An 18567-nucleotide genomic window follows, 5' to 3' on the forward strand; every position below is an offset into this window, starting at 1 on the left:
CACTAGAGCAACAGGAATTGCCCCAATCATAGCAGGGTACAAGTACAATTTAACTGTTCTAAATACCACTATTTTTCTCTATCAGAGCACAGCACCAGTGTGCAAGCACCGCATAGGCTTTACTTCATTCATAAACCATCCCACTACAAGGCAAGATAGCCCATTATTTTTCTGAAATTAATACATTAGTTGCATGGTAACAGCAAACATGAACATGGAAAAATGAACACCAAAAATGGGAAAGTTTGTGGTTTTCTTTTCTAAAAACAAAAAGAATTTTTTTGACAGAGGAAGTGATCCGTACTTGGGATTCTGTACAATTCCTGGGGTAAAAATGACATTCAAATAGCAGAGGTCCTCTCTCCAACCTCCAAAGCAAAGCAAAACTCGACCTTGCTGAGCTCTGCCTAGATGATAGGGCCCACATGGTTTAGAGGCTGTGTGAGTGTGCAAGGAGAATGCAAGGAGAACCTGCTGTCTTGCAGAGGAAGGACTTACTTCCACTGAGGAAAGCGTATCAGTAAGTTGACAAGCACATTTTAACCATGCTTCTGCCTGAAGCATGTTTCCGTGGCATTTACTTAATCCAGATAGAGTAACCATCACTAAGTATTAAAACTGATTGCGATCACTGGCGAAAAAGATCCTCGCCTATTTTTCTCATTTTATTTTGTGTAGCTAGCAGCTGTTTGTAGATTTTTACTGCAGACACAATGAAATGCATTATACAGCTGACGCTCAAGTGTGGTGTGATGTAATGATATATAAACTTGAGCAAACCATTTTACTTCTCTTTACCTCATTCCCCTTCCTTTATACCTACCTTGTCTACATTGATAATGATGACTAGATAAAACCTCCTCTCAGCATTAGTAAAAATACCATATGTAATGGGACTTTGAACTCTTAGCATCTAAACACTATCATGGCACATTACAATAACATAAATAAAATTGTCTTGCTCAGACCAGCAGACCGTTGTTCCCAGTGGAAGCTCAGGTATGCTATGACAGTATTTTTCTCTTTTAACTAGGTTTCAACACAGTAACAAGAGAAAACCCGTATTAGAATCATAAATGCATATATAAACTGCAGAAAGTTCAACAAACTCACTTGCCTTTGAAAAACTAATCCATCTCGATGACTTTGAGTCCTAACATGTCCAAAGTCAAGCAACTAAAACCAATTAAACTTCTATTTGCCTATTTATAATAATAGCTGCCCTTTTTATTCTGCAGCACCAAACAATTACACAGCCAAAAAGGCTCCTTCAATATTAATCATGTTTAGACATCATTAAGTAGTTATGAGTTTGCGTGTTATTGCTAATGCAATTTTGTTGCTAGTAGAGTAGTAGATCTAACTTTGAATCAAGGTCTGTCTGTATTTTTTAATGCAATGGACTTGTAATATCAGCTGCACAGTAAAAATGTTTCTGAGACTGAGCTACTGGAACATAACCACTACCAAAAAATTAGTAACTCTGGGGTATAGTTTACATTTTCTTCTCTGAACCAAAATGTTTCATCTACTTCAAGAAGCTTTCATGTTATAAGAATGTCAAAATAGCATAAAGCTTGCAAATTCATTCTACAGTCACATAAAATTAAACTATGCAGGATTTTATTTTTTAAGAATAAAAAAAAAATCCAGTTGTCCTGTTGTGACCTCCCAAGCAGACAGTGAATGCAGACTACCAATGTAAAGTCATTAAAGCAATGTATATCAAAGAGGACTAAACACCTTGCAAACAAGAGTTTTAAGGAAGATTGTTTTAAATCCTGACTCCGTATTAAAATGCCAAAGACATGATTTCAAAGGAGAGTCAAGAATATCTAAAAACCCTAATGATTACTCATTCATTTCATTCAGTCCTACTTAAATTATTCAGATTGAAATGTCTATTACAACCACTGAAGAACATACAGATTCTCCATAAAAACAACTCAAAGCTAAACCAGTATGCTCATTAGGAACAGCAACACTTTCTTTTTAAAAGAGTAGTTACTTTTCTGAATTTGCCCAAAAGCATTCCTTGTTTTCTTTCCAAGAATATTCATCCTCATAAATTTCCTGCAAATATAAACAAAGAATGGGAAATATTGTGGGAGTCTGCTAGATACTGCACAACCCAAGCCAAATAACGCAACAGCCATCCTGCTATTATTTACTGATTACAACAGGACTACACAGCACTTGCCTGGCAAACAGAAAAGAGGGCACCACCCTTAGAACATACTGACTTACATGTGGGCAGATGCTGAACATCAGGCTGAGCCCCATTAAATTTAGAAGGGCCCATCTATACTGAAGTCAATTCAAGAAAGATCTAGAAGAAATTATTTAAAAGCTGCCACAGCACTCATGTCTGAAGCTGCCCTTTTTACATGTTGCCACGTTGACCTACTGTACCATAATGTTTAGGGGAGTATTTAAGCATATACAAAATGTCAATATTTAAAAAATGAAAATGGCAACAATACAGAAAATACAGTGAGTATTAGATCTTCAGGACAGACTGAACTACCCAGCAGCAGTCCAGGCCTAAGGAGCAAATTCAGCAGGGCTCTGAGCCCCTGATTATTCTTTCTGAGACCACAGAACTCCTGTCTCCTGAAAGAGGTGTCAGAAAGTGCAGTAATGCAGAGAACATCACTGTTACCACATGCCAAGTTCTGCCTCGGAGAGAAGGCAGAGGTAATGCTCATTACTTGCATGCAGTACTGTTGTTATGCAATGGGGCTCTTTCTAGACCCAGGCTGGTCTCTCCACACATTGTCTGTGTGTCCATACTAGCTTTGGGCCCTCTGCTCATCCCTTCATTGTGTGCTGTTGCTTAACGCTTTGTGCTTTCCCAAGGCCACAGGGATAAAAGGAAAACAGAAAAACAAGAAATGCCACTTTTATTTGCAAAATGCAATGCTGACCAAAGCAGAGGTGACTCAAAGTTCTTCCACAAGCCTGTGCAGAACTGAGATTTGCACTCAAAAAAGGAAAGCTCAGAGCTCCTTCACTTCAACCCCAGGACGGTGCTGAAGAGGAGCTGGATGGTATAGGCAAGGAAGGGCCTTCCAGGTGCCCTACCTGCCACAGATGGGCCTGACTGCATTAAAGGAAACTGAATGTAGACATTAGCATCCCATCAGAAGCAGCTGCTGCCAGTAAAGCTTCAGATTCATCCCTTAAGAGCAGCAGCCTTTAGCCCAGCTGTCTAAGACTGGCACAGCCGTAAAACCAAATTTGTCCCCAAACGTACCTTTTTCCATATTGGGACAGATGCTTTTAAGGTATCGATGCAGTACTTTACAGCTTCAAGGGACTCTGCTCTGTGTGGAGAGGAGACTGCAATAATTACACTTGCTTCAGTTATTGGAACCACACTAGGGAGAGAAGAGGAACAACAGCAGCTTTAGCTAATGCTTAACATCAACAGCACCCAAAAGTTGTGGCCATGTCACGTCAGTATTCTGGCCACATGCTCTCCTGACTCATCATACTGAGCAAGTGTCAAGCCATGTCCAAAAGATTATACACTTCTTAAAAGAAGGAATACCACAACCAAAATCAGTACCAGATGTGAGAATTCCACACTTTAGAATAAATAAACCCACCAGACATAGGCTTTTTTCTTCCATTCTTTCTTTTTTTTTTTTAAAATAAAGTCTGTGGCATGAAGAGGGGAAAATTGCTAACTTGCAACAATGCATAGGAAACTCACTGGAAGCTTACTTAACAATGAACAATATAAAGTTAGGAACAGCCAGTTCTTATCTGAAAACCTTCAAAATCATCTCAGTTTGCACAAAAATTTGTGAAAGACAAAATTAAGTCCCTCAGACTAAGCAGGTTTTGCAATGAAACTTCATTTTTGACAAATTCTGATTTCAAATTATGAAGTTTTTCCTGTTTGGCGTGTTGTTTTCCAAACTTAACAGAAGCAGCACAAGGTTTTGTTTTGCTTCTCACAAGGGTAGTATTCCCAAAAGCTGCCTCCCAACCCTCCCTCTACAATAAGTCTCTTATGGCAAACAGTTCCTAGGAAAAATCTGCGCTTAAATTCTTTGAGCTGCCCTCAAAGAATCACCCTCTGTTGGCTACACAGGATATCTAAGGAAACGACACCTCAGAGTTAATATTACCCTTTGTGATCACCTCCTAAGTTCCTTCTGCCAAGAGAAATGGATAACAAGCATTTCCCACAGCCTCTGCAAATCCTGCTAGTTTCAGTGAGAAATGTGATGATCAGTGAAGACTCAAGAGTACATCAGACACACTAGTATTCCATGATTTGAACCCAAGAGAAAATGCTTAACCAAGACGTAAGGAACAATGGGAGGTTCTCTGGCAAACATGGCTGGCAATTACCAGGTCTTTCTGTCCCCATAGTCTAAGCTTTCAGGTTCCCTATGGCATAATTTGACTTAAATCTGACAGTAAGAACATTCTGCAGCACCTCAATGGAAGACAGAAAAAGAAAAAAAAAAGGAAAGTGCTCCCAGCTTCACGTCTTTAAAAAATGATGAAACAAATCAACAGTCTCCCCTTTTCTGGAATGAAATCTCAATCCCTTCTTCCTACTTGCAAACCATCAGACTGGCAACAACAATCCTGCAGGCTAAATGCAGACTCCAAACAACACAAATACACACATTTTTTGAAAAGATGATTTCTGAAACAGCTCCACAGCGAGAGCTTGAACTTGCAGCCAGCTTTGCTGCATTACAGTTTACAAAGACTCCTCCATGTCCTGTAACTATGTAAGCACAGCCATGCACCAGACAAGGATTAATATTGCACTTGCAGAAGGATGGGGTCTGGTCATACATACCCAAGTCTATGCTGCACTGCAATATGTTTGACTGATGGCCACTTCTGTCTAATATCTCTGCAGATTTTCTTTATTTCAGCCTCTGCCATTGAAGTATAAGCTTCATATTCCAAGTGAATCACTTTTTTCCTTTCAAAATTATTTCTTGTAGTACCTAAACACAAACAATTTATCAACCAAAAGCACTGAGTAAATAAATATATATTTTGTATTGATAATAGATTTGTTATATAATATTACATACAAATACTAAGTAAAACCCAGGATCTCCTCCTATGGTCAAGGTCAGCATTACGCAAATATAAACAACCTTCCCTAATCATAGCTGTGTAAAGAGATAAAGAGAACAAGAGAAATCTTAAAAATACAAGAAAGCGTTTAGTTTACACATCATGCAAGTCTGCAGTCTGTAATGCCCAAGGCTGGGACATCTTCTGTGGTAAATGCTAAGGTGCTATTACTGCATTTGCCCAAGATTTCAAGATCTGTATCATGTACATTAAGCAACAGGACAGAGCTATTAGTATTGACCTTCACCAGCCCATGGGTAAAACAGTAATTTACTTTCAACCAAGGTCTGAGTTGGAGGAGCTTTCACACAGGTGTGGACCTGTGGTTTGCATAGCCACAACATCCCACTTCCCAGATTGAATGAGCTGTGTCCAAGGGGATGGGGGAATAGCTCCCGAAGTCCCTGTACTTCAGAGCTGCTGTTTTGTTCAGCCCTAGGGTAGCCACACCAGCACATATGCTTCTCACCACTTTGTCCCAGTGCAACCATTTAAGAGCTGCCATGGTCTTGTTCTAAATAATTCAGGATGTGCTTTCTAAACACACTGGTTTCAGTCCAGGAATTTATTTATTTGAGAAGCACAAGTTTGGGGTGTGGACAATCTAGGTTCCATTTATTAGACCATTAACACACCCAGTCATACAGCTCAGAAATATTAAACTCACCAATAAACAGAGACACTGCCCCACAGTATGGTGAAATGACCAGCTCTGACACTTCATCTACAGAGAGCTTTCCAGACTTGAGTTTGATAAAATCTTTTGGCACATCTTCACATTCATCCATAGCTCACTAGAAAAGCCGAAACCAAACAGACTGTTATTGTTTTTAGTGATACTAGCATTGGCCAACTGCTTTTCATCCAGAGCTGTGCCCCAATTTATACAGAACACATGCACCATCTAACTCCTCACCCCAAGAGACCAGTCTCCATGGCAAATTCACTTCTCAGCAGACTTGCTGAGAGAATATTAATTGCAAATATCAATAACCTGGTTTTTAATGCACACAGATTCCTTCCTGGTAGGAAAGTCTGGTCCAGTAGGACAAAACTACAACTAGTGTAAGGTCCCAGTTTAACAGTACAATCAACCAGCATGGACCACTGGTGCTCATAAATCTTTGGTAAAAGTGTGAGCTCCTCCTCCCTATCTTACCCTGAACCAGATATTTCTGATAAACACGGATTAGGGTTCTGAGCCTAAAGTTTAATATGCTCTCCAGGACATTCAAGACCTCATACTGTCAGTCTGTTTCAGTGACACAGGAGATACAATTTCTCTGAGCAGAAACCAGTCAGCATTTCATCTAAGAATGTGGAGGAAAGGAATTATTTTGAGCACCAGCAATAGAACAAGGTGCAGTAAATACATGGACTGACACCTGAAAGCATGAAAAGAAATTAAGCTTTTCTAAGGGTGCCTGTTCCTTTGACAGCAACAAACAAAAAAGGAGGGTTTTTTGGTTTTTTTTAAGAAGCCACCAATTCTTTTTCTGTATTATCTTTTTCATTAAAAAGTGTCAGGAGGTTTTTCATTATTATCTTACTTAGGCAAGTTGGGTATCTATTGGCAGCAGAGACAACTACAAAAGAATAACAAGACCTAAAACCCATATTCAAAACAATGCCTGATCTCTCTGGCAATTTTCTTCCATTTACTGCATATGTAATGATCATTTATTTCCACACCAGCTTATAGTTTCTGGTCAGCAGAATGGTTCTCTCCAGTAGGAAATGCAAGTTATGCTCTCTCAAGAGAATACTGGAGTGAAGGGAGAGAACCGCAATCACATCTCCAGACCTAAACAAAAAAAAAAAGATTATTGAAACATTATACATGAGATATGTTAGCAGAGGATGACACTCCATAGGAAATTTAAACAAGAAGTGACACTACCGAACAGAACCTGGGCAGACTCAGCCTCCACTAATTGGTGGGATGATGGCAATCTCGTCTCCAGGCTGCAGGACCAGGAGCTGTTCTCCAAGAAGCACGTACTCTTGCCGAACAGCAAAAACCACTTGATTCCGGATGACAGCAAGCCTGCGGGGGATTGGCAGGGGCACAAATAAGTTCTAAATAGAGTGTTTTCATTTAACCATGAGATTTCATTAAACAACAAACTGGTGCACAGTCTAGGGCAGCTGAGGTAAATACCACTCAGACTTATGCAACTCTGCTTCCAATACACTTTCAAAAATACAACACCCACCTACCTCCTACTCTTGGATCTTCTTGTGGTGGCTAAGGAGAGACAAACTCAGTATAATTTTTAGAAACAAGGAACTGGATTTGTCATAGGCCTACATCAGAACAAACCAATGTATACCAGACCCACTTCAGCAGCTTCTAACAAACAAGTAGGTAACTCAAGAGGTAGCAACCATCCATTGTGGAATTAGAAGGAAATGTTCCTCTGATTCAGTCTGGCTGGACCGGAGCAATTTTCTTACACAGCAAGAAGCATTGCAGGATGCTGTTCCTGAGATCTCATGAAGATTCAGTGGTCAAAGAGATGCTCTTGCTGTATAACCTCACAGTTCATGAGGCTTTGAGTCTTTTGTACTTACAGGTCTGAAATTTGCTATTGATAAGGAGTGGCAACAGAACTAAAAGGGTGGATATGGTGAGGTTTCTGGCAGATCTTCTCTGTATTCTTTGACTTCACATCTGTGAGATGTTGCTGTGATTGTCCACAGCTTTGGATACCATAAGGCAGGGAGTCACCTTCATGACTAAGTGCAATCACACAGTGAGTATGAGGGGAACACCAGTAAGATAACAGAAAAAGAATGCCAACATTTTACTTCAGAAGATCAGGCATGATAACTGTTATTGACTCAGGCTACAAAATCTGGCACAGACAGCAGAGAGCTGTATTGCCTAGAAACAAGCAGGCATGCCAAAAGGCTAAAAAAGATCATCTTATTTCCTATCAGCCACATAGACAAAAGTAGGCAAGACACAGGCTGAGCAAAACACAGTAGCAGTGACTTAGAGGGCAGGCTGAAGGGAGGGACTGTAGGAAAGTAAAGCAAGCCACTGAGGAACTGAGCGCAACTATGGAACTGAAGTGCCCATTAGAAGGATGGGCTCTAATTAATGTCACTTGCAAGTTAATTCATTGGGGAAAATGGGTGGAACAGAAGAGCGCTGTCAAGTACACTCAAGCTGTAGTTTGTATATCCATTAGCAATGTGAACAGAAGTCTGTGGTCAATGCCCCACAATTATGTTGAGTTTTTCCAGAAAAGCTAGGAGCAGAAGCATTTTCCAAGAAGGCCACTGTGAAGTAACTGCACATGCAAAATACACTGCCCCAAGTCATCATTCATAGAAGGACAAAGTTGACAAACTATGACAAACCAACAAAAGGTGTTGCTGCTGCTTTTGACACCAAGTAATAGGCTGCAAAGTAGAACACTAATTCCCTGTAGTCTCCTCCCCAAAACACACTTAGTCTCAATTCTCTGTGAGGAAAAGGCCCCTGGTCTAACATTTGGTTAGAGCTTCTCATTTGGAAACAGATGCCACTATGAAATTTTTTTTCATAGCCTTTGAGAGTAGATCTAATAGAGGAGGCTGGTGGCTACGGAAGACTTTGGCACCTAAGTCCAAAGTTATGAGAATTTCAGTGCATTCAGCACTAAATCCTGAGGACCTCAACCTCGGCTGCACCTTTTTTTTTCCTCCCCCTCCAAAATGGTGTTGCACCTTCGCCTATCCCAGACTCATTCTTCACAGGGCTGAATACCTCCCTCAGCCTTCACCTGAGGGGGGATTTCTGCTGACATGCCCATAGAGCACCAGCGCCACAGGGGTCCTTACAACACACACCTAGCGCTCTCTCAGGACCAGAATCCCTATGAATGCAACCAACAGTGTGCTTTGGTTTCTTTTTTTCCAAAGCAGAGGAGGTTGAAAGCAGTTGAGACTATCTACGCTGTAAGGTTGAGTGGCTGGCCTGTGGCAGGGCTTCAGTTCCCTTCCTGACCTGCCTTCCAGAGCATGCCGTAAGCTCAGACCAAAGGCCAACAGTACAGTTAAAGACAAGTGAATGTAAACACCTGCACATTATCATGACTTTCTTGTTTATTGCCCTGGCTGTGCTTGATCTCTTGAGACATCTCACCTTCTCCACAGGTTAATAACACAGCTCCATTTTCAAGTGCAGTGCAGCTACCGCACTGCAGCCCTCCCGAGCAATGTCTTAAAACACCCCTCAGGCTCAACTTCTGGGTACATTTATTAGACCTAGCCTTCCTACATACGTAAAGCTACAGCATTTTCAAGTGGCCAAAACACACAATGCTTCCTGCAAGTTGCAAAAACAAGGCAATGCCACTGTTTTCATGGTATCAAAGTACAGATACGTGTTCCAGCTGAACTCTAAAGGCTGAATCTGTATTTACCACAAAACCCACAACCACATCGAACTCTGTGCACCGCACAATACCTTGGGTGCACCTTGACGATCTCCTCCCAGAGCTGCAGAGAGGTGATCTGTCGTGGCACCGAGAGGGTCTCGCAGCGCAGCCCCGCCAGCTCCGCGCTCCTGGCGAAATACAGCACCGAGACCTGCTCGGAGAACAAACGCCCGTCAGGGAAGCGGGGCCTACTGACCAAAAACAACCGCTACTGCACATTACCTTCCCCGAAAACACCAAAACAATCGAAACCAAACCAGCGTAAGGAAAAGCCTTCCCTGGCTCTGTTTAATGCCGACAAGCTGTGGGGCGCTCCTCCCGCCCCGGCTGTCAGAAGGGGAGTAGGGGAAGGTCGGGGTGGGGGAAGGCCGTGTAAGTCAGCGCGGACCCCGGCCCGGCGGCCTAGCCCGGCCGCCCGCCTGGCGCCCTGGCCGCCGAGGAGCGGGCCGAGGCGGCCCTACCGCGCCGCCGGCCGGGCCCGCTCCCCCGGGGGAGGCTGCACCTACCTGGCAGCGCATGGAGCCGCCGTCCCGGGCGGGCAGCCCTCCGCCGCGGGTCAGCCCGGCGCCTGCGCCCGGGCGGGAGGCGCAGGGCGCGGACCGCCCCCTGCGGCCTGGGCCGGGAGCGCGGCGCGGCTCGCTCCGCCGCTGTTAGGCCTGGCCGAGCTGGGCCGTGCGCGGCCTATCGGTGCGGCGCGGGCAGCCTCGGGGACTCTCCCCCTCGCACGGGTGGGTAACGGAGGTGGGAGGCGGCCTTCCTTTGGAGGGTGGCGGGGGATCAGGGACTGAGAGGCTGTGGCTTTGCACCGTAAGTGCAACCTGTGATTTTGGGGCAGCGCCTTAAAAGCCATGTTTTCACATGGACTTAGTCCCCAGAGGGCATACAGATTGCAGATGATTCCAAACGTTACACGTCCACTGCCTTGCACACATTATACATCCACTGCACACACATGTAATAGCACATAACATGTAAAAGCCAAAGATCCATCAAAATGCTGACACAGGATTCGTGGGGTAGGTCCTGTCCCAGTGCAGAGATTGCCATGGCATCTGTCTCCCTGTGGACAACTGTACGCCTTCAAAAATTGCCTGCGTGGAAAGATAGCATGGTGGAAGAATGCTGAGCTAACCTCCTGCAGTTTGGCACCAGAGAATGGGGAAAGTGGGAAATGGCAGCAGGTGCTGCAGAGAGACCCGCAGCAATTGTTCTGCAGGGCCCAACTGTGCCCCGAAACTGTGTCCTTGTGGCCTGGCCGGGGTTATTTCTGTGTTCTTTGTCTGGTAACACTTGTAACCTCACAGCAGCGGAGGAGCTCCTTCTGTCAGGTGAACCAGGGGAAAGTTTGCAGCCATGATCAGCAGCAGGGAGTTTGTGGTCAGTAATTGTGACTTGGGCAGGCAGTCAGGTGGAAAACATCTGTCCTAGCTGGGTGCAACGCTCTCAGCAAAAAAAAAAAAAAATGCCCTCAAATAAAGAACTACTATCCAGTCATTTCAAAAGATGACTGAGAAAGGAAACGGACCTTTCTATGTAATAATTCTTGCCTCTGAGATACAAAGACAAAGAAAGTTACGGTGATAAAAGTTTTCAAAAAAAACATGCAACAGAAATACAGTTATTTCCGTGGAACATGTATTTTGCACCAGTTACGCAGTACACCATGTCTTAATCCTCTGCTGTGAGGAACAAATAAGGTTTTTTTAAAAAAGAACTTTCTCATGCAAAAGAGGTGCGACAGTTGACTGTCCTTAGAGTGAAGTGGGTGAGTGCTGGGCTCAGCTGGAGCAAATTAGCCTCTTAGCACAGAGAACAGTGAGCTTTGAAAGATTTAGCTGTACATTTAGCATTGCATTTAGGGTTAGGTCAGCTATGGAATAAGGAGAGAGGAGTTACTGGCAGTGAGTTTCTGGATTTTTTTCATTAGAGCTCCAACTAATGACTCACCAAAGCCAATTCTTGAGTATTATTTGAAGGATGGGTCAGTTTTCATCCCTCTGTTGCATGACTTAGTTAAAGACAGAATTTATACCTAGAAAGCACAGGAATAGAGTAGGATTTGTGCCTCTGATAATGTATTAACTATCTTCTAGAATGGATAAAAAGAGGTTAAAAGTTCTTAAACAAAAGCAGGAATTAAGTTCGGGTGTAATGAGAACGTCTAAAACAAAATTGTCCTTAAATACCTTTTCATTCTGGAGGTCTTTTCTTCCAGCAACACTAACCTCAGCAAGCGGTGTGACTACGACACTGCTTGGTTTGCAAGAATGAGTTATTTTGAGATAGCCTTTTTATTTTTTGTCTTTTGTGGATTTTTTGGTAGCAGATACTTGCATAAGGTGAAATGAGAGGTGTTCTGTAGCTGTGGAGGAGGTATGTTAGCTCTGTGGGATTTCAAAACCATCTCTTTTCTATGATTTTATTGGCTATCTCTATATGATTTTCCCTCTAAAATATTTTCTGATTTGGATTTTCCTTTCAGGCATCATTTTCTTCATGCAGCTTTGGGTTTGGAGTGTGATTGTGAGTAGCTGAAATGTATAACATCTAGTTCTAAGTATTATTTATTGAGTCAAATATTTAATATTAAATCTTGTCCTAAGCCTTGGGGCCTTTGCTTTAGCTAACAGGTGTGTATGTATTCTCCCTCACCAATATGCATATTAGCCTCTCAGAATGTGTTTCTTCTGGATGTACTTGATTTTAAAAGCTGTGATGAAGCCCTCCAAAGCAGACATTTCCTATTCCACTTTCCAATTTTTCTTCATTTTCTTAGTGTTTAATACTGAAAAAGTGCAAATCTTACCGTATGGAATTTACTTACACTACCCAAATAAACTGTGGCTTAAAAGAAATTGAATTCTAATAATACCAGAGAGAGGCAAATGGTGAGGAGTTGTTACTCCTTTTAATTATTTCTTACGTACGAGCAGCAAACTTTGAAGATCTAGCTGGGATATACCCAGGCACTAAGCTTACAGTCTAAGGCACTGATTCTGCAGGGTGCCGTTGCATGGAGACAGGCACAGCAAAGTCAACAGAAGTTAAGTAGGTACACTAGTCTGCTAGTTCTAAGATATTTTTGTAATAACTTATTACAAAGATTTGTATAAAACAAGACTGGATACACTGGAAAAACCAAAGAGGAATGAAATGGAAACATGTTGTTAATCTTTATTTCTTTTTACCAATGATTTACTTAATATCACTGCATTGCAGGAGCAATGACTCTCTGGGACTGCACAAGATAGTGAATGTCTGACCTTTAGTAGATTTCCAGTTCTCTTTGGTTTTTGTTTTAGATCTTTTCTCAGGACTATTTGGTATTAATCATGAGTTATTGCTCTAAAGTTAAGATTTATACTTAGGAAGTCTTCCAAGAATGTCTTTTATTCCAATTTTACTCTTGTGCAGAGTTTAAGTTATATTGGTGGTAGATCTGAGTGTATCTTTGTTATATTCCTGAGATTTAGATATTGATGGATAACACTATATTTAGAAGAATGGACACAATTCCTTTACTTCAAGCTTCCTGAAATAATGAGGAAAAATTTTAAAAAAATTATCATGAGCTGGAATATCCCTTCGTTACCTCTTGCAACCAGCCAGATCTGAAGTCACTTTAGGGTTAATCTCCTCCTACTGAGTTAATTAAAAAAAAAAAAACAAAAACCCACAAAAAACCCAAAGTGGTTTGGAATACTCTATGAGGATCTAAAAGCGGGGCAGATATAGGAGATATGTCACCATGAATTCCAGTCATTCCACTGAATTCAGGTCTGAATTTGGCCTTATACTTGTCAACGCTGGTAATAATCTGGAAAACATCTCCTTCCTATTTTGGGAGGAAGAAGAGCGGTTCCTTGAGTTTCCATGGAGGAACAATGGAGAGAAAGAAGTGAAAATATGAATCTGTCTGAAGCACTATGACCTCTAAGATTCCTGTGTGTGAGGTATATGTGTCCATTTGACCAATGTCTTTAACATTCCCCTTGGCACTCTTTGAAACTGTCTGTTACAAAACAGATGGTGCAGTAGTTACTTTTTGAAGGGCTAGAAGAGCATGACCCATCTGGAATTAATCTTTAGCTCCCTAAACCAATAGATCACCCAGTTTTAAAAGGGCCTTCCAATATAAATGCTTGCACAAGTACAGAGAAAGAATGCACAGCTTTAAGGCAGAGTATGAGCAGTCTGGAACGATAATTCAGAGGCACGCAACTCCTTCTGTTCAACTGTCTCATTTATGGGCAAGTCTTTTCTATGAGAATTTCTTTTTATTTTAATTGAGCAACAGCAGTAAGTGAAATATGTAACTTCTTAAATGAGATTTTTTAAAAATTCACAGGTTTTGTATAAACTATTCTTTTTTCTTTTGATGACTACAGTATTCCTAAAGAGATGACCTCTTTCATTTTCATACTGTCTTTTGCCCCAAAGGATAGCTAAAGGTTGTGTTAAACCAGCAATCACACCAGTATCATTCAAATAAAGCTAGCTATGATGTTCTGGATGATCATTAAGCAGTATAACATGTGCTCTGTGTTATACATGACAGGATAGGGCATTACAGCAATGACGTGAAAGGGCATTAGGGCATTCAGTGGTGATGCTAAGGTAAAAACTGTTTCTGAAATCTTTGATGCCAAGGGAAAGCACCAGTTTTAATCCACAGGGTCTCATCTTTTAAAGTGCCTGGTACTGAACTCCCAGATAATATTTGATCTGTGTAATCTAAATATTTATCTAGTGTGTTATCTGTCATTATGGAAAAAAAAAAATTGTAATGTCAAAAATGCATTACTTCCTGCAAAGACCCTGAATTTGTGTCACAAAGTATATTTAAGGGCAAAGAATTTGAATGCAATCAAGTCTACAAGTCATGTGTCTTGATACTATGTTTTAAAATACAAGATTTCTCTCATCTGTAGTATTTTGCTTGGCTTGTGTGCTTTTCTCACCATCTTTTGTAAAGCACCTTGTGCAGGGAGGCATGAAATTCCTGCAGATAGATAATACAGTCTTAGTTTATATTCCCAGATTACATTGTTGGCCCTCTAATTATCACAATGAGTAAGAACTTGAAACACTGCACAAGGTAAGAAACATTTCACAATATGGATTTGCTGAAGCCAATGGAGTTCCATAGGAGTTACTCTGATATGTGGCTGGTTGATGAAAATAAAACCAACCTCATTACTGACCAGTTCAGAATTTGGGTTTTGAGGTGGACACTTTCAGTATCAGATTACAGATTGCAACTACCCTACCTATAAATTCTTTATAATTGTACCTGCTTTGCTCAGTTTGAAAATTGAAGTTTTGGTGAAGTTTTTACAGTATTTCAGATCAGTATCTTTACCTACCTCTGGGGGCACATACAGCACAATTATGATAGGATATTCTGCAAATGGTGTTCTAGCTTAGATTTAGATTCTAGTTGTATCACATGGTTAATTCTTTCAATATCTGTTAAAGTACTCTAGCTGGTTTGCCTTCAATCTTCTTGTTACACTTTAGATGTAAAGATTATATAGCTGATTCTGTAGAATGCTGGGCCTGTATTTAAACATCCTGATTAACTCCTGTGCTGGTTTTGGCTGAGAAGGGGTTAATTCTCCTCACTGTGGGGGTCGGCTACCTTTCCAGCTTCCCGCGCTCTGCCGCGTGGCGGGGGGGGCTGGGAGGGGCAGGGCGATGGTGGGGACGGCTGACCCCGACTGGCCAATGGCAGGTTCATTCCATACCATGTGACCCCATGACCAATATATTGAGGGGGGACAGTGGCAGCACAGAGGCGGCGCGGCGTCGGGTCCGCGGGCGGCTGCGGCGCGGGCAGTTTGTTCCGGCGGTTCGTTCCCCCTCTCCCCTCCCTTCCCCCCCCTCCCCGGGGCTTTGCGCCTCTCGTTGTTCTCCTTTACATTGCATTTCTACTGTTGTTTTCTTTTAATTTGAATTATTAAACTGTTCTTATCCCAACCCACAAGCGTTACCCTTCTGATTCTCTCCCCCATCTACCGGTGGGGAGTGAGCGAGCGGCTGTGTGGGGCTGAGCTGCCGGCTAAACCACGAGAGTCTTTTTGGCGCCCAACGTGGGGCTCGAGGGTTGGAGATAACAACAGCTGCTGGTCACAGCACCATGTTGTCCTTTTTGCAGTTGGTGTTACAGATTGGTGTTGGTTTGTTGAGTCTGCTGTGCTCTGCTGTGATTAGTAATGTTTTGCCTACAAGATTTGTTACACAAACACTCGTTTTCAGCTTTATCTGGTATTTGGGGTTTTTGCTGAAACCGTTACTGTACTTCGGATACCACCTTGTTGAGGCAATTAGCAATTCTACCTCCTCCTCTGAGAGATTTTATATGGAGGAAATACAGAATAATACCTTTGCAACTTTGTTCTATGATGTCTGTGCCTTTGTTACAACAACCTTTTTGTATCTTGAACATCCTTGGGTGGTTAAGGTGCACTTATTGTTAGTTTTTGGGCAGGTTGTTTTGGTTTTGACTAAGCAACTTAAGAATATCACCCAGAAATCTGCCCCAAGGCTTGATAGTTACGAGTGGCAGGGCATGTGGGATAGCACGGGCAAATACCTAGGGCAGTGGGCACCCCCAGTGTTTTGGAGTTTCACCCCCGAACAAGTGCAGAATCCTAAAAAACTAGTAGAATATTTGGAGAAAGTATGTTGTTACGCTGGGAACTCCAGAGAGACACAGATAACTGCCACATGCTGGGGTCTGGCCCATGCATACCGAGCCCTGCTCAAGAGTATTCAGTGCCCCCAGGGAGAAGAGAATGTCTCTGGATTGAAATGCAAAGTGACTGGCGCTGTAGACAATCCAGCCCTGACGACAGGCACTGCAGCCACTCAAACCCCCACGACAAGTACCGGAGCTAGCTCAGAAAATAAACCCGTACCAGTATCAGTTGCCCCCATACACAAGACAGAATATTGGAAGCGGACATCAACTCATCTAGAACGGGATGATGAAGAACCAGGGCCATCGTGGGGAGAGGAGGGAGAAGTAATAAATGAAATAGAGACCACCCGATCCCTGTCCTTAAGCAAGTTGCGAGATATGCGAAAAGGCTGTAGTCGTTCAGGTGAGCACATTGTCACCTGGCTGCTCCGATGCTGGGAGAATGGGGCCAGTAGCCTGGAACTAGAGGGAAAAGAAGCCAAACAATTGGGATCCCTTTCTGGGGAAGGGGGCGTTGACAAAGCAATTGGAAAAAAACCACAAGCCCTCAGCCTCTGGAGGCGACTCCTGTCTGGAGTGAAGGAAAGGTATCCCTTTAAAGAAGATGTTACATATCGCCCAGGAAAATGGACAACTATGGAGAAAGGCATCCAGTGTCTAAGGGAATTAGCTGTGTTTGAGGTGATTTATGGTGACCTGGACGATCAACGGTCATCCAAAGATCCAGATGAAGCTGAGTGCACACGACCCATGTGGCAGAAGTTTGTACGGAGCGCACCATCTTCGCATGCAAACTCATTGGCAGCGATGTCCTGGAAAGATGACAAGACACCAACGGTGGCAGAGGTGATTGATAGACTCCGGGATTATGAAGCAAATATCTCTTTCTCGCTTGTCTCTGCTGTGGAGAAACTATCCCAAGAGGCCCAGCAACTCAAAGAAGATCTGTCCTACTCCCCATCTCGACAGAGCAGTGTCTCAGCTGTTAGGAATAAGCGTCCTTTGGCTCAAAGAAAGGGATACACACCACGGGCCACCCTATGGTTCTACCTGCGTGACCACGGAGAGGACATGATGAGGTGGGATGGCAAGCCTACCTCGACCCTACAGGCACGAGTGCGTGAACTGCAAGGAAGAACAGTCACTCAGGGAGGCTCTTCCAGGAAAGCTGCTGCTCCAATTTCCAGTGAACAAGTCCCCAGACAGAGGAGTAGAAGCGCAGATTTTATTTCTAAGCATAATAGAGGGACTTCTGATTCACATTTACAGGAAGTGAGTTGCAAATGTCATGATCAGGACTAGAGGGGCCCTGCCTCCAGCCGGGTGGAGGAAAGGGATAACCGGGCTTACTGGACTGTGTGGATCTGATGGCCTGGCACGTCCGACCCACAGGAGTATAAAGCTTTAGTGGACACCGGAGCACAGGGCACCGTAATGCCATCAAACTATATAGGGGCAGAACCCATCAGCATTGCTGGAGTGACAGGGGGATCCCAAGAGCTAACTGCACTGGAGGCCGAAGTGAGCCTAACTGGCAATGAGTGGCAGAAGCACCCCATTGTGACTGGCCCAGAGGCTGCATGCATCCTTGGCATAGACTACCTCAGGAAAGGGTATTTCAAGGACCCAAAAGGGTACAAGTGGGCTTTTGGTGTAGCTGCCTTGGAGACGGAGGAAACCGAACAGCTGTCTACCTTGCCCGGTCTCTCAAAGGACCCTTCTGTGGTGGGGTTGCTGAAGGTCGAAGAACAACAGGTGCCAATCGCCACCACAACAGTGCACCAGCGGCAATATCGCACCAACAGAGACTCTCTGATCCCCATCCATAAACTCATTCACCAACTGAGGAGCCAAGGAGTCATCAGTAAGAGCCACTCACCCTTTAACAGTCCCGTATGTCCAGTGTGGAAGTCCAATGAAGAGTGGAGACTAACAGTAGACTATCGTGGCCTGAATGCAGTCACTCCACCGTTGAGTGCTGCTGTGCCAGACATGCTAGAACTTCAATACGAACTGGAGTCAAAGGCAGCCAAGTGGTATGCCACAATTGATATTGCTAATGCATTCTTCTCAATCCCTCTGGCAGCAGAGTGCAGGCCACAGTTTGCTTTCACATGGAGGGGCGTCCAGTACACCTGGAGTCGACTGCCCCAGGGGTGGAAACACAGTCCTACCATTTGCCATGGACTGATTCAGACTGTACTGGAACAGGGAGAAGCTCCAGAACACCTTCAGTACATTGATGACATCACTGTGTGGGGCAGCACAGCGGAAGAAGTTTTTGAGAAAGGAGAGAAAATAGTCCAAATCCTTCTG

At 43.2% G+C, this 18567-nt stretch overlaps 2 protein-coding genes and 1 long non-coding RNA gene across 4 annotated transcripts in view; 1 reads left to right on the forward strand and 2 right to left on the reverse strand.

Moving 5' to 3' along the window:
* The window catches only part of LOC135310606 (uncharacterized), a 40881-nt gene that overhangs the window by 1563 nt on the left and 20751 nt on the right, over positions 1–18567 (forward strand). The gene's annotated exons all lie outside the window — the stretch shown is intronic.
* LOC104053630 (molybdopterin synthase catalytic subunit) lies at positions 1602–5906 on the reverse strand. The gene is made up of 4 exons (XM_009515091.2): positions 5786–5906; positions 4829–4982; positions 3257–3380; positions 1602–2073 (listed from the first exon to the last, which is right to left on the reverse strand). Exons 1-4 carry the CDS (start codon positions 5904–5906, stop codon positions 2005–2007), a joined length of 468 nt encoding a protein of 155 aa, XP_009513386.1. The 3' UTR covers positions 1602–2004.
* Positions 5784–10316, reverse strand: MOCS2 (molybdenum cofactor synthesis 2). 2 transcript variants are annotated; one of them, XM_064438734.1, is made up of 4 exons: positions 10055–10316; positions 9578–9699; positions 7029–7165; positions 5784–5912 (listed from the first exon to the last, which is right to left on the reverse strand). In XM_064438734.1, the coding sequence occupies exons 1-3, from the start codon at positions 10064–10066 to the stop codon at positions 7039–7041; spliced, it is 261 nt and encodes an 86-aa protein (XP_064294804.1). In that variant the 5' UTR covers positions 10067–10316; the 3' UTR covers positions 5784–5912; positions 7029–7038. The 2 variants fall into 2 exon arrangements, with proteins under 2 accessions (XP_064294804.1, XP_064294803.1); XM_064438733.1 differs by having other exon boundaries at positions 7019–7165; positions 10055–10312.

Source organism: Phalacrocorax carbo, chromosome Z (assembly GCF_963921805.1).
Source record: "Phalacrocorax carbo chromosome Z, bPhaCar2.1, whole genome shotgun sequence".
Taxonomy (NCBI): domain Eukaryota; kingdom Metazoa; phylum Chordata; class Aves; order Suliformes; family Phalacrocoracidae; genus Phalacrocorax; species Phalacrocorax carbo.